Below are 16675 nucleotides of genomic sequence, written 5' to 3'. Positions count from 1 at the left end.
GCCGCCTGCTAACAACTGCCTGTGAATGGCCCACCGAGATTTTTTTACCAGATGTTTTATCACACTAAGAGGTACCTGTGTACAAAATTTGGTTAAAATCGAAGGGGGTATACTTTGAGTAAATTTCTGTCAAAGTTACTCCGTTTTCGAGTCAAAAAATTAAAAGTAAACCCTCACAGAAAAAAAGTAAATGAGCTATACAATTTAAACTCAGTTTCCATTTAAGTATACATCATACTAAACAAAATAAAAAAAAAATCAAAGCTCAGTGATAATTTGTTAATGAGTTATAGCCATTTATACACGTCTTTGTGTCAATCAAAATGGCGGCAAAAAATCATCTTAGCATATATTTAATGGCACGTAACTTTTCGACCCCTTCATAAATCTCAAAATAATTTTTATTTTCATAATCAGCATCAAAAAATCTGCAAGTACACCAAATTTGAACAAAATCGGAGATGGTGGGTGGCATGGCCTGGATGATTTGACATGGATTGATCCCTTAGTCATTTCGGAGTGGGTCTGGACCTCCCCTTGCCTACGCCCCTGCGAAACACGCGTATCTGCATTGATTTGCAATTTTTCTGCTTCAAAACGTTGGTTAATTGATTATTTTTAACCGACTTCAAAAAAAGAGGTTATAATTTCGTCTTGCGGCTTTTTTTATGTATGTTGTCGTATTACTCCAAGAATAAATGGACCGATTTTAAAAATTATTATTATTATTTTTTTTTTTTTTTTTTTGGAAGGGTATGCTTTCCAGATGGTCCCATTGTCTGGATCTGATGAGAGGTCCAGGAGAAATCTAAAAAACTTTAAATTTCATACGTTGTAGTTACGTAGACCAGCTTTCATCAGCTGCGTGATACGTCACAGGTCACGTGGTTTTGGCGTAAACGGTGCATTTTTTCGACGGAGAAATCTTGTCTTGAACAATATTTAATTCTTACACATCGGGATGTTTGATTTTCACGACGCCGCCTGTTAATTTTAATTATAGTCTTACTAAGGTATTTATTACTCAGGTAGCAAATCAGTAAATTAAATGTATTTTGCAACAAAAATAGTTGAATTAATTTAATATAAACATTTTTTTGCTAATAAATAACTTCATTTAGTCATTAAATTTTTCTTTTTTTCCTAAATATTTCAGCTTTGAAATATATTTAGTGCTAAATTTAAGGGGAATTGAAGTTAAAAATCCCCCACCCCATCCGACGATTCAATTTATATTCCTTAATAAATATATCGTAACTAGTGTCCGATTTCTGAAGTTTGACAAGTATTCTAGATTTAATATTTCATGACGGCTTCAGTTTAATTTACAGTTATGGCAATACTAATTAACAGACTTTGGAATTTTTTTATGTACTATGCTCTCCGATTACTAGAAGACACCTGGACTGATTAGGAAAATTCTTTTTCTGTTTGAAACGGTGTACTTCTCCCGGTCGTCTAATGTTCTTCAAGTCCGGATATGAGGAATCCTGGGGAAATCGAGAGAAATCTTCAAATTTTAAGGGAACTAACTCTTCAAATTTCATACTCGCGCTTTGTTGTTTGTAAATTCATAGCCTCTAACTTAGTTAAGCGATTTGTATGGTTTGTTTATTTAATGGATAGGAGTGATCTAACTTGGGTCCCAAAGCCTTGCTTCAACATATTTGTTCTTTAGAAAAAAAGTTATAAGCAAAAAACAATAAACTTCATTTCATTTCAATAGTAAACGATTAAATATAAAATCCATTGTTAAAGGAAGTGCCATAAAACAAAGGTACTTTCTTTACTCAGTGTTAAAGAAAGTACCATAAACATTAATATTAATAAGGGGTGCTCCCTCAAGGGCGGGGAGGGGTGTTTTGAGGGGTATTTTTCCTTTTTAGGGGGGCTCTTGCTTTGGGGGAGTACCCCCTTAAATATTTCCCCTGTATTAATCATTAGTAGTCATATCGCAAATTTTAAATAAAGACTCCTCTGAAGCAAACAGGAAATTCATTTAGTATCATTGCTCTAGAAGTATTTTGATCTTCATATATACAACATCACAGTAGATACTCTGTTTCAAGTGTGGTATTGATCCTATAACGTGGCCAAGTAAAGAGAAGTGTGACTTTTTCCGAGTTACGTGACATGTATTGCTGTAAATATAAAATAGTTAGGGAAACAATTGACATTTAAATGGTTCTAATTAAATTAGGGCACAAATAAATCCTGGAGAGGAACAAAAATCAATTTTTAGTGCCAATCGTATAAAATGTTATGCGCATTAAGATTTTTTTTTTTTTTTAAACCGACTTCCAAAAAAAAAAAAAAAACGTTCTTAATTCGTCGGAATCTTTTCATGTTTCAAACACGCATAGATCAATTTGGAAAATTTCGTTTTTTTTTTCTCTCGTTTCAAAAGGTATATACTTCCCAGGTGATCTCATGGTCATCAGGTCAGTATCTGAAGATGGAATCCTTGAAAAATCAAGAAAACTCTTCAAATTCTATGGGCAAGGTCAAAACGCTTTAGGTTGTTTTTTAGTGACTCGTGAATTGTTTTCGGAAAGCATACTTTAATAAAGTCAAACTGATGATGAAGACAATTTTCTTTGTAAATAATTGCGCATTTGAAAAAGCATTTCTTCACAGTCTTCGGAAGTCTCCGAGACTCGGTGTTCTCTATTTCTTTCTCTATTTTGCTGATCTTAGCTGTTTTCAGACTCCTGTGCTCGACGTTTTCTCACTCGAGATGTACTTAAGGAGTGTACAACATACTCTACCCTTGTACTTATTTTATATTTAAACCACTAAAAAGCAAGAAATAAATTATTTTCAAATAAAAAAAGAACCGACTTCAAAAAACAAAGAGGAACTCAAAAGTAAAAAATAATTGCTCATACTTTACATACGATTTCCTACCCAAACCTATAAATAAAATTTATTTTACAATTCCAGTACAAAAATCAACTAAACCCCCAATTATAAAATAAACACTGATTTTAATTACCATACGTTGAATTATTTTAATGCCTAACTAATTATATACGATCCCTTAATTTTTAATAACCATTTGAAGTCGGGGCTTCCTATAAACTATTACCTAACGTAACTGTGACAACCCAACAAATCCTGAATTAAACACTAATTTAACAAAATGCGAAATTCTTTAAAATTAAACCTACTTAGTCACGTTAGGTAGTAGCTTATAGGAGGCCCCGACATCAAATAGTTATTAAAAAGTAAGAGATCGTATATAGTTAGGTATTAACATAATTCCTCGTATGGTAATTAAAATCAGTGTTTATTTTATAATTGAGTGTTGAGTTGATTTTTGTACTGGAATTGTAAAATGAATTTGATTTATAGGTTTGGGTAAAAAATCGTATGTAAAGTATGATCAATTAATTTTTACTTTAAAGTTCCTCTTTGTTATTTGAAGTCGGTTCTTTTTTCATTTGAAAATAATTCATAATTTTCAGCTCAAAAGTATTTATTCGTTATTTAGACAACTGCTTGTATAAAGAAAACTTAAATCCATCTGAGATTGGAAGCATCGCGTCCAAAAACTGAAAAAGAATCTATTGCTTTTTTATACTGTGCATTTTATCAGTTGGAGATATTAAAAAGTTTTCTTTAAATAATGAAAACATTAAAATTTTCTTAAGGATCCCCCCCCCCCCCTTTTCCCCTTCAAAATTTGCACAGCTTTGAGTGCCCATGCATTGATTCAGCTTTCTTTTTTGCTTGGAATCAAATACTCTACTGAAAATTTCTCAACTTATTCTACCCCATTTATGTCAACAGAATTGCCATATGTTAAAATACATTCCATTCCAAATTCTTGCCGTGTTTCAATAGCGTTCCTTTGACGAGAAATTAAAAACATATATGATCACATAAGAATTGAAAATAGGATAGAGCCCTAAATTCAGCTGTTTTTAAAATTATTATTATATTTAACTTTTAAATTATATCCACTTTTTTGCTGTCGAAAAAATGTTTTACTGGACATCTACTTTGTTCTCTTGTAATTGACGAGACCACATTCCCACAGCAAATGGAAAGTCGGGAAGTTCAAAGAAAAATTGAGTGTGTTTTATCCCCATTTTAAAGAAACTCTGAACACTTTTCAAAAATAATCGGATTTGTGCAGTTTTTATACCTTCTGAATAGGAAATATTGTTTTCGCGATCGCGGTAATTGAAAGAGATTCGCTTCTACGATTGTGAATTTTGTGATTGTTGTTTTGGTTTTTATTTAAAAAAAAGTGGCTTTTTAATTTCTTGTAGCATTATTACATTTTATTAACTAGTTTTAGTTTTCATCCCTTCGATTATATATGAAATTCACGATTTTGAAGTTCAGCATTTCGCACATTTTCCGTATAACATAGGTGACAACTCTCTCTCGGGTGACTCCCAAATTTTTATACCTTCTGAACTCCCTAATGAAGTAAATGTCTCCCGAATTTTCATCAAAAAACGAAATTCCCTAAAAAATAATTTTTTAGTAATTAGAATTTCGGGGAAAACCCATACCATAAAACGTTCAAAATTGCAAAAACGAAACCTTTTCATACACGAACTGTGAAAACGAAAAGGTGCTATATTTCATTTTAAATTTGTATTTCCGGGAAAAATGCGGCAAAAATCTTCCGAATTTTCTCTGAATTTCCTAAATTTTTGCCTGTTGCAAGAAATACTTATTATCACTTAAAGAAAAAATAAACTTTTACATCTTTTTAGTATTTTTTTAACCAAAAAATGCATTTTTTTTAAACTTGAAAAAAGTAATAATTAGTAATTTTAATTTGCGGATTCTGCCGGATCGTCGAATGATGGGTCCTATGCAGGCCAAATTTAAGAAATGCCTACTTATGTTTAAAAATCCCTTTTACACTCAAATTTTTTGTCATTCCATTCCTTCATGCAAAATTTGTCAAATTCTACACATAACTTTCCATAATTTTCAGCTTTCATTTTGACAATCATGATATCGTCGAACTTATACTGTAGTAAAGTGTAAGGTACTGTGGTGCTGTCTTTAATTAAGGTTCTTGAAAATGTAAAATGACATCTGAACATTCTTTATTTCGATATTGTTTAACAGATTGAACTAAAATCGGGAAAATGTCCAGATTTTCGATGTTGGAAAAAGTTTTGCCCTGCGTATAAGTAGATCCGCTAACTTTGAAGTTGATGAAATTCTTAATATATGTATCATTCTTTACTTCTTCAATTATACTTGTGTTAATGAAATAGTTTTGTTTGATCTAATAAGGAGGATATAGCTTCATTTATTTAATAGTTTAACGGTACTTAAGTTTGACTTTTTAAATTGTAATTGTTGATTCTTCAAGTTGGAGCGAATTATTAGTTGATTAGATAATGTTACAGAAACTCTCTCTCTCTCTCTCTCTCTCTTTTTTTTTTTTTTTTTTTTTGCGTTTATTTCGCTAGCGCTAGCAGTCATTAGAATTTTGCTATTCTCCCCTAATTCTACACCGTTAAAAAGGATTTACTTAAAAATGAAATCATGACGCGTTTTAAATATTTTTTTGGAGAAAATTTCTATTACCAGCACATAAGTATTCATTAACAATTTAATTACACATATACACATTGTTTTGACTACAGAAATTAATGGAATGTAAAAAAATGTGCCTCTGTATGTTATTAAAAACAATACATGAATAAGATTATGTATATTTTAAGCATTAGGTGTCTTTTTTCTTTAAAATTCTCAGGTTATATTTTCGTGCACAATCAGCCCTGGCAGGAAACTTTGACTAATATGTGTCAGCTTATTCTTATTAATATTGCCATGAACAACGCCGTGTAAGAATAGCTGGAGTGAAATAAAAAATAGTAGAGACATGAAATTGGAAAATTAAAAAATATTACAGCTAGATTAAGTTTATCTTCCATGGAAGGGGTTCGGATTCCCTCTTCTTCGTCCAGTTTGTTTACCAGCATTAGGTAATGATTTGCTTGTGGCTTTAGCTTTTTTAAAGTTTCGACAATGCTTTCACTTTTCACCGTATCCCTGAAATGATTGAATTGAAGAATATCAAATACTAAATAATAGTGTTTAATCAAATTGAAAGTTTAATTTTGCTTCTGACCTTTTGACAGACATGCCCGAGGATTTCACTGCTGCTTTTGTTTCAATGTTTTCTGGTTCACTTTTCTGTTTATACTAGGAAAAACATTCATTTTAATGACAAATATTATTAAGCATAACGGTATCATAAAAAACATTTGATTCCTACACAATAAAACAAAGTTATTACATTTTTTAAATATATGTTCATAAAAGGAATAATAATATACTTGAATGCCGTATTCTTCTATTTACACTTCTTTCTGTATTGGAAGTATAAAAAAAACATCGCCATCATGAGTCTCCCAAATACTCCAAATGTTCATGCTTTTGAACTTATCACCTGTCTAGCCCCTTCAAGGAGTGTCAATGACTAATATAAAGCTCCCATTCTCTCCAAATAAAAATAATGGCTATGAAACTGTCGAAAACTGAAAAAAAAAGGGGGGGGGGGCTCCATTTTAAAAAAGTGGGGGAATACGGTGGTGATATTTGGATTCCGGGGGTTATTTTCCATAAGAATCGGCAAGAATTATGTCAGAAGATTTTTTTTTTTTTTTTTTTTTTGCCGCGCAGTGAAATTAGCTATCTTCTATCTATCTTCTATACATATAATAAAATAAGATGTTTGTGTGTGTGTGTGGGTGGTGCGCATCTATACATATAATAAAATAAGATGTTTGTGTGTGTGTGTGTGTGTGTGTGTGTGGCGCGCATCCCGGGAAAACGGTAAGGCCTAGAAAGATGAAATTTGGTATACAGGTGTAGTTTTTGCTGAAGTTGTGCACCTCGGGCTTCGATTTTTGATATTTTAATTAGAAAAAAAGTTATTTAATGTTTTATGTAATTTTTAGCACTTTTTAGTACTTTTAACCTCGCAGACCCCGAACCAATCGCGCCAGACAAATATTTTTTGTACTATAGGGTCGGAAATTAAATTTTAAATATGATGAACAAAAAAATTTTGAAAATAGAGCAATTTTTGTATTTTTTATAAATTTTTGAAAAAACCTTTATTTTGCATTTTTTTCTGGCTTTTATATTTTTCTAATATCATCCTGCGAGAAGTATCAAAGCCTCATTTCTAAAATTTAAGTTGGTAATAGTAAAAACATTTCGCCCTCTTCAGAAGAAAAAAGTTCTTAAAAATACGCAATTCGCAACTCCAACGAACTATAGGGGGCACTGTAGTCACTGTCTAATGGCGGGCGAAAAAACTAAAACAAACGCAAGTGGTAACAAAGAAAATGCTAAAAGTGTTGTGATTTTTGTTCGTATGTATGATTTTTTTTTTTATCCTTTTTAAATCAATATCTTAAGTCCTGAGGATATTTTGGCCCACGTAGAAAGAGATTAGAATTCAAGAAGCATTACTAAACGTCAAACATTAATGCAAACTACGTAGTTCGTAGTTCTAAGCAGCCATTTCCACGATGTTGAATTCGATATTTATCAATTCTTGATAAAACTAAATAATAATTGTGGCCTGACAAGAATAACAATTAAAGCTAGAAAATTTAATATGACATGACAAATTATTATCAAAAGAAGATGATACTTTTTTGCCTTGCTTGGCTAGCGCTTATTGTTTTGCATTTGTAACCGAATTATTTCTCTCAAATTCCCGAATCGGTTAATTTAAATTTTTTCTGTTTCGATGTTTCTAATTTCTGAGTTACGATTTAATTATGTCATGTTATGCAAATCATCAACAAAATTCTCTCGGAAATATGGTAGTAGTTTTCTTTTCAGTTGAATGAACATTATTTCTTTTAACTTATCGAATTCTGCAATCCTACTACCATTTTATTCCACTCATGATAAAAATTAAAAATGGTTTAACTAAAAACGCGAAATCTCGCCAAGGCAACTTTGCTCGCACAATACTAAAACTATAACCCTAAACAAATTTGGCGAAACCTTTCAGCTGAGAATAAATGGAATAAAGTAAATTCTTTCTCGGTTAAACATTTTTCACTTTGTTCTACGATAATATATTCAAGAAAATATTTTGCATACTGTCCATTCCAACTAAATGCTGCTGTAAAATATGGTTAGTTAAATTAATTTAAGATTAAAAAAAACCTCATATTCTTACAAATTATACAAAACAATAAAAAATTTTACCTTGTCCAAGTTTGTTAATCCAGAGTTTTCGCTGTCACCACTTCTCAATCAATTGATATTTTAGAAGGAAATACGGAAAACTAACATTATTTTGAGAAGCTCGAGAATACTACTAAGGGACGAATTAATTTCTGTAGCTGAAAGCAAACTAAGACACATCGATTGCGTTAATAAATACTCAGAACAAACTGCCTGTGTTTACGTCAACAGACACACGTGGAACGCAACGTGGCAATGTTTTAGTTTCTTCGGCAGTTTTGTAAATCACCGCAAGGTAGCGTATTCCAGCGTTGGAGTTGCGAATAGTTTTTTTTATGCTGAACACATCATGTCTTTCCACGCATCAGTCGAAAAAAGCGTTCTTCAATCATCTATGGCTCTGACGTCACTACTTGGATTTCAATTCGATATTTACGACGGAATCTTAATCGCAAACAATGTTAATCTTTTTTTTTTTTTTTTTTTACTATATTCGGAACTCCAGCGCTCGAATACGCTACCTTGCGGTGAATTACAAAACTGCAAATGAAACTAAAACATTGCCACGTTGCGTTCCACGTGTGTCTGTTGACGTAAACACAGACAGTTTGTTCTGAATATTTATTAACGCAATCGATGTGTCTTAGTTTGCTTTCAGCTACAGAAATTAATTCGTCCCTTAGTAGTATTCTCGAGCTTCTCAAAATAATGTTAGTTTTCATTATTTCCTTAATAATTCGTGAAAGCGAAAATACTGGATTAACAAACTTGGATAACGTTATACAAGGTAAAAAATTTTATTGTTTTGTATGAATTTGTAAGAATATGGGTTTTTTTTTTTAATCTTAAATTAATTAAACTTAACATATTTTACAGCAGCATTTAGTTGGAATGGACAGTATGCAAAATATTTTCTTCAATATATTATCGTAGAACAAAATAAATAACCGAGAAAGAATTTACTTTATTCCTTTTATTCTCAGCTGAAAGGTTTCGCCAAATTTTTTTAGGGTTATAGTTTTAGTATAGTGCGAGCAAAGTAGCCTTGGCGAGATTTCGCGTTTTTAATTAAACCATTTTTAATTTTTATCATGAGTGGAATAAAATGGTAGTAAGATTACAGAATTCGATAAGTGAAAGGAAATAATGGTCAATCAACTGAAAAGAAAACTACCACCATATATCCGTGAGAATTTTGTTGATGATTTGCATAACATGACACAATTAAATCGTAACTTAGAAATTAGAAAAATCGAAACAGAAAATTTTTAAATGAACCGATTCGGGAATTCGAGAGAAATAACTCAGCTACAAATGGAAAACAATAAGCGCTAGCCAAGCAAGGCAAAAAAGTATCATCTTCTTTCGATAACAATTTGTAATGTCATATTGAATTTTCTAGCATTAATTGTTATTCTTGTCAGGCCACAATTTTATTTAGTTTTATCAAGAATTGATAAATATCGAATTCAACATCGTGGAAATGGCTGCTTAGAACTACGAACTACGTAGTTTGCATTAATCTTTGACGTTTAGTAATGCTTCTTGAATTCTCATTTCTTTCTACGTGGGCCAGAATATCCACAAGACTTTGAAAATTAATTTAAAAAGAATAAAGCGAAAAAATCATACGTACGAACAAAAATCACAACACTTTTAGCATTTTCTTCGTTACCATGTGCGTTTGTTTTAGTTTTCAAGTCCGCCATTAGACAGTGACTTCAGTGCCCCCTGTAGTTCGTTGGAGTTGCGAATAGCTTACTTCTAATTTTATGACGTGATGACCACGTGTTTTTTCGGCAGCGCTTGCTTTTTTTCTTTCCTTTTTTTTTTGTTTTATTTAGGGATTGCATTTATTTCTTTTTTCATTCTCTCTCTCTCTCTCTCTCTCCCCCCCCCCCCCCCCCCAAGCTGGACGTTTTGTTGTATCTATATTACGTTACATTTCATAGTTGTGCGCATTTAAGTCACTAAAAACAGCGAGATTTTTTTTCTTTGTCACTTACTTTACTTTGTTACTTTTGGCACAGTATGGGGAATTTTGGAGATAACTTTTTTTTTTGCTCTACATAGATAAAAAAGCGGTTTTTTGAGTGATCTTTGTTTTTATTAGGAAATGAGCTGGGAGGTTAAAATAAATATAGATGGATAAGAAATTTTAGAGATAGATCGTAAAGGTAGATAGCCGCCAAAGGCGTCAATCTTGGCGTAAAAATGTGAATGGAACAAAAAAAGATAGAGATGGATTGATTAATACTGCTGCCAAATTTATTTAAACAGCCGCAAAAGGCGGCAAACTTGAATTAAAATGGTAAATGACAAGTTAGCCAAGCAGCCGCCGTAGGTGGCTGCTTGCATAGAGAGGTGAATGGCGTAAGAAGGCGAACCAGCTGGTCGCCGCAGGCGGCTAGTATTGAATAAATATACAAATACATTTTAGCCTTATTACACATTAGCATTCAAAACAATTTAAAGGAATTATCCTCACCGGTAAGGAGTTGGTGATGGGGGCAGGTTCTAGCGAAAACAGTGGTGATGAAAAAGGAAAACAGGGAGGATGGTAGTTTGGCAGATACTTGGCGGGAAAACTAGATATCATAACTTTTTAAGGCTGAGGGTTTTTGAGTTTAGGATGAAGACTTTTTTCTTTTTTTTTTTTTTGAGCAATCACGATTGGTTATTGTTCTCATTTGACATTTTTTGATGTTGTGGTTCCTTTTTCAGCTTGTACCAGGGGCCTCTGCAGCACCACCGCCCGCCGTCCTCCAGGCGCGGCTGTCCCCCGGTCCTGAGCTATCCGCTTCTCCTGGTCGGAGGCGTCCATGTCCTACACACACTCACGGTCACACACACTTACACACACACAACTTCACACACACTTACACACACACAACTTCACACACATACACTACGAACACACCTACGTGCATACACACAGGTCTACTCACACAATCACACACACAACTATGCACACGCAACCGTCCAGGAGCATAGGCGGATTTAGGACTGAGTTTTTGGCGGGGCAGGATTTTTTTTTTTTGGGGGGGGGGGGACATTTTTATTGCCCCTTACTCCCATGTTTTTGTCTGTTTCCTGTGATGCATAAGTCCATGCTTTACTTTTTTGTGTGTCGTTTTCATTAATGTGTGTTTCCATGCTGTCCTTTTTGAATTGACCTTAAGAGAAGAAGCTGGTGTGGAGAGAGTGACGCAGGGCTTCCTTTTAAGTGGGAAACAGAATATCTCCAATTTTAGGGGGCCGGGGGTTTCTCCCCTGGAGGGAATTTTTTTAAATGGATATGAAATTCTGCATTTTGAAGCCTTATAAAGGTTAATTGGATAGACATAGAAATTGACAGCTAAATTATACAATTGTGCAATATTGTTCAAACTTTGTAAGAAACAGCCATTTTAAGTTTGCAAGAAAAAATAAACTATAGATTTCTCATTACAACAACCTTTTTTTAATTATAAGTAGTGCAGAAAACAAAAAGGAATAGAGGTAGTGTATCATTTTTTTTTTTTTTTTCTGGCTAAACAGATTAACAATATGCAGTAGAAGTAAGTGGAGACCACTTTGCTTAGGATTTTCAAAGACTTATCTAATTATTTTCAAGGACTCCAGAATAAATACAATTATTTAACACAATTCATTTGTACTTTCCAGCGTCTGATATTTTAGTACTTGATTGTAAATTTTTACAGCCCTGTTCTAACTTTGTGAGAAATAGCTATTTTAAATTTAAAAGAAAGAAGAAACCATAGATTTCTCATAACTTTTCTTCAGTTGCAAGTGGGGCAGAAAATGAAAAGGAATAGAGGTAGTGTATTTTTTTCCGTGCTAAACAGATAGACAATATGCAGAAGAAGTAAGATAAAAGAAATCAATACAAAAGAATTTCCAAAATACTGCATTCGGGACTGAATAAATAGCAAGATATGAAACATGTGAGTCACAAAAATTTATTTCAAATAATAAGTTACAAACGTAAGAACCATGATTTTTACATTTTTAATACAGGATCTGGCAAGGAGCTGAATTTGACATATTTCGGCATTCCTCCCCCTCCACCATTTGTTAGAAATTTTTGAATTTAAGATTTGTAGACGTACGTTTCCAAATATTCAAGGTTTCAAGCACTTAAAAATGAAATTAGTTTTTTCAAGCAATTTCTATATTTTAAGGAACGAATCATGAATTTTTTTTAGAGTTAGGGACCCACTTCAAAGCAGGGGCCCTAAGCAATAGCTTGTTTATCTTATAGGCAAATTCGGCCCTGTTTGTAATTCACTCTTACCTGCAAATTTTTGCTTGATTTTTTCTGTAATTTTTACGAAATTTCGTCAGTTTTTATGGTTAAAGGATTTTTATGATTTTACCAATCTCTGTTAGGTTTTTATAGACTTTTATAAAATTTCAGCAAATTTTTCCAAAACTTTTGATGACTCAATTATTTAGATTTCAATAATGACAAGGACTGTCTCACTTAGACTTAGATGATTATGACTTACCTTACTTTTTAAACAGTATTTATAAAGTAAGTAAAATTGTACTCTCCCTCTAAGTAAAAAGATTCATTTAATCAGAATACTCAGATAACTGGAAATTATTCAGTTTGCGATAGTATTTATTCTCTCCTCTCTTAAGAGAGAGAGAAGGGAAAAAAACTATGTTTTATAGAATTTCTCAAAAGGCCAATTAATCTACCAAGAACATAAATATTATGCACAAATATACTTGTAATGTGGACACAAATCATAACGAGTAGATCGTTCTGTTAGCACAAATGGGGAGGAGGGGAGTTTTCCCCCTTTGCTTTAGTTTCTAATTTGTTGAAATAATTATCAATTATTTTAATTGTTGCAGCTTAATGTATAGCTCGTTTGGCCTATATTTTCATTCATATACTTGCCCAAAAGGTTTTCAGTCCAAAATAGTGAATTTAGACACATTTTCAGCACCTCAGTGACGGATGTACTATTTGTATTTAATGTTCGTTTTTTTTTTTTTCCTTTTCTTTTCTTCTATCCGAAAAGGACATACGCTTTTCTTTTCATTTTCATTGAACTATTCAAAAAAGAAAAAGTTATGATTTTTTTGTTTTAAGATTTTGGAAGATGTATCGTTACTATATAAAGTCCTCTCAAAACTGGAGGGGGGGGGGTGCATTGCTCTCTATGCCCCCCCCCCTATGAATCCACCCATGCACTTATGAACTATTCAAAAAAGAAAAAATAATATTTTCTTTTTTTTAACCTTTGGAAGATGTGTTGTTACTACATAAAGTCCTCCCAAAACTGGGGGGTGGGGGCATTGCCCCCTCCACCCCCCCATAAATCCGCCCATGTCCAGGAGGAAGGGCAGGCTTGGGGGGACAGGAGCCGTTTCTAGAAATAATAACTCCAATGAGTTGGATCCTGTCGTGATTGCGAAAAACATAATTTGAATTCAAAATTTCAGAATTCAAATTAATTTTCTTAATTTTTTTTTTTTTTTTTTTGTGGATAATTCGTAATTATTTTCTGGAAAAATGCAAAATTTTATCTGCAGAATAATGTTTTTGTTCTTTTTTTTTTTTTTTTTTTGTAGGGAAGGTAGGAAAGAAGTATAAGTTTTCTTGGCGGGGAAATGTTTACAACTTGTGTGTATCTATCACCACACCTCATTTTTCATTTATTTATTCTAATTATGAAAGGTGATGAAATATTGTGGCACCTAGGCACGCTGTTTCATGTAAAGTTTGAAGACGGAAACAAAAAACAAAAGTTTGCGATAATTTAAGAAAAGGTAAAAATTCTTGATAAGCTTAAACAATTAGAAAGTGGGCCGAAGGCAGCGCGACAATTAGGAAGATGGGTGAATCTTTCATACGTATAGTTAAAAGTCAAGAGAAGGCAATCTGTATATGTCGAGGGGGTCCTAGAGGGGTATTACCATAGATATAAATGTTATAAAAGCAATTGCGAAGCTATTGTATTTGAAAATATATTAGAACGACGATTAGATTGCGCAGGATAAATCATCATCTTTATTTTTTAAGTTATAAATGTAACTTATTGTATCTACTGTATAGTACTATTGCAGTACAGTGCAATGCTTTTTACTACATACTGTACGCTCCGTAGTGTTTTATTTCTATATATCTTTCTCCCATTGATCATTGATTTTATGCATCGTAACAGTATTTTATGTTGAACTAGCAAAAATACCCGGCGTTGCCTGGGTCAGTAATAATTATGAGAAAAAATAGTTACTCGCTTTTGTTTTTTGTTTTAAGTGAAAGAATTTAAAACACATCTTTTTGACGTGATTAAAAATCGAGTTTCTTCCTTACCCATAAAACTAAAATAGCAATAAGTATAAAGAACAAAATAGTACTGATTTAGAAACGAAATCACTATATTTAAGCAATAATATACAAATTTCCAAAACATGAAATTAATCTTCTCATGTTTAAAAAGATTACTCTCCTGATACTTTTTTTTTAACATGGAATTTAAAACCTTCTCTGTATAACTATTGAAGTACGAAGTTTTAAAAAAATATATAGCCGCGCTCGTAATCCCCTTATACTTGCTTTAGTTATTTTGGGAAATTTCAATCATTGTGGGCGATTGGTCGATTTTACCGAACTTGCTTGAATCGTTTTGGAATACCTTCGATGATGCTCACCCCTTCTTTCCTTACTTTGTAAAACGATATGATATTAATTTTCATTGAGATATTATCGCCAGTGCTGAGATACTTTTGGTCACCATAAAATGGCGCTAAAGAGTTTCATCCGAAATTTTTCCAAAATAAGTAGTAAAATTTGGGGATTGTTTGAACTAAAAAGCTCATAGCTCGTTTTTTATTCTACTTAGAAATTTCGAATAGGTGCCATCTTCAGCAGAAAAATCAGAGCTTTTGATGGACATATAATGTAAATATGTGCAAATATTTTTTCATCCCCATATTAGAGAATTTGTACGAAAATTGTATTTTATTGTCCCTCTAAAGGGGTTTTGAAGCCCATAACGTTATGAAAACTACCCTATGTGTTATTCTGATGCATAAACTATATTACTGTAAAGTTTCATCAAAATCCGTCCAGTAGTTTTTGCGTGAAAGAGTAACAAACATCCATACATCCATACAGACAAACTTTCGCATATATAATAGTAGTAAGATAATGCAACTTTAAAAAAAAAAAATACGGTAAAAATTCAGCTATTTATTTAAGAAACGGCAACATATAATTAACAAATGGTCAAAAACAGTTTAAAGCGTGTTTGAATGTATAAAATGATTGGGTATGTTAATAAAAAAATCATATGACACAACACTTTTCCACAACGCGAAATTTCGACTTACGCGAGGAGTCTTGGAACGCATCCCTCGCGTAAATCGGGATTCGACTGTAAACAATCGAGTTGCGGGATTATTTGTTTGCATTTTAAAGCTACTGAATGTAATTTATTGTATTTTTTGTTTATTTGGCGAAGTATTTTAAATTGCAAAGAATTGTTGGTTTTTAAAGAGTGTTTAGTCATTTTGGCGATATTTCGATAATTGGGAATCTGGCGCGGTCGTCTCATTTTTGGCAGAAATAATTTTATTTTGGTAACCCTGCTGATTTATAGTAACTTTATGTTAGTAGATGTTTCCGGTCTCTTTGTTTAGATTTGCGAAGAAAAATACCTCACCTGCAGGCACTGGAGCCAAAAATTGACGCCAATGAAGAAAGATCGCCAGATTCCCAATTAACGAAATATTCCCGTCATTTTAGTTGAAGAATGTGTTTATTTTACATCGGGAGGGGGGAGGGAGATAAGTGATTTTCGCTTATTCAGAAAACTATTTTTTACTGTTGTTATCATTTTCTTAAACGACATCCTTTCAATTGCTTTATCCTTTTTCATATGGGGGATGTTGCAGCGGGATTTGCCGTTTATTTTTGATGGGAAGTTAGTTTTTACATTTAATATCTGAGGACGATTTTTATCCTTTGAGTATGGCGGAAGAAACAAATCATACAATCTAAGAAGATCTTTCAAGTACGCGAGAAAAAAATAGTAAATAAAACAACTGCTCAGTGGGCATTACATAATTCAAGTTGTAATAAATACAAGCATTCTGACACCAAACAGCTTAGAACATTTTCTTTTTACTAATTTTTTTTTCAACAAAAAAGTTCAAACACTAAATAGTGTACTGAAATTTTTCTACTTTTCAATTTACAAAGTTTGAACAGAACAACGTCTGTCGGGTCCTCTAGTACTCAATACATTTTCATAAGTCATTTTATATTAAAATACTTCAAACATCCATTGAAAATAACATTAAATAAAATATCCAACAGAAATTAAACTTTGAAAATTAATTGAAGGTTTTTTTCCCCTTTTTTAATTCTCCTTAATTTTTAACATCAGTGAACTCTTTAAAAAAGTCATTACTCTTAAGAGAGTTACTGATGTTATGAATAATTAATATGCGTTAT

General features: G+C 32.5%; 1 protein-coding gene across 2 annotated transcripts in view; it reads right to left on the bottom strand.

Moving 5' to 3' along the window:
* LOC129221630 (uncharacterized) overlaps window positions 1–16675 on the bottom strand; it is a 98281-nt gene that overhangs the window by 16330 nt on the left and 65276 nt on the right. For both annotated transcript variants that reach the window (XM_054856156.1, XM_054856164.1), the window contains exons 3-4: window positions 6113–6186; window positions 5892–6033 (exon numbers count right to left, since the gene is read on the bottom strand). In XM_054856156.1, the coding sequence (XP_054712131.1) occupies window positions 5892–6033; window positions 6113–6186 (216 nt within the window). The remainder of the gene's footprint in view (window positions 1–5891; window positions 6034–6112; window positions 6187–16675) is intronic.

The sequence above is a fragment of the Uloborus diversus genome, chromosome 1 (genome assembly GCF_026930045.1).
Source record: "Uloborus diversus isolate 005 chromosome 1, Udiv.v.3.1, whole genome shotgun sequence".
Taxonomy (NCBI): Eukaryota; Metazoa; Arthropoda; class Arachnida; order Araneae; family Uloboridae; genus Uloborus; species Uloborus diversus.
The sequence above is the reverse complement of the archived record's forward strand: the minus strand, read 5'-3'. Positions and strand labels throughout refer to the sequence as shown.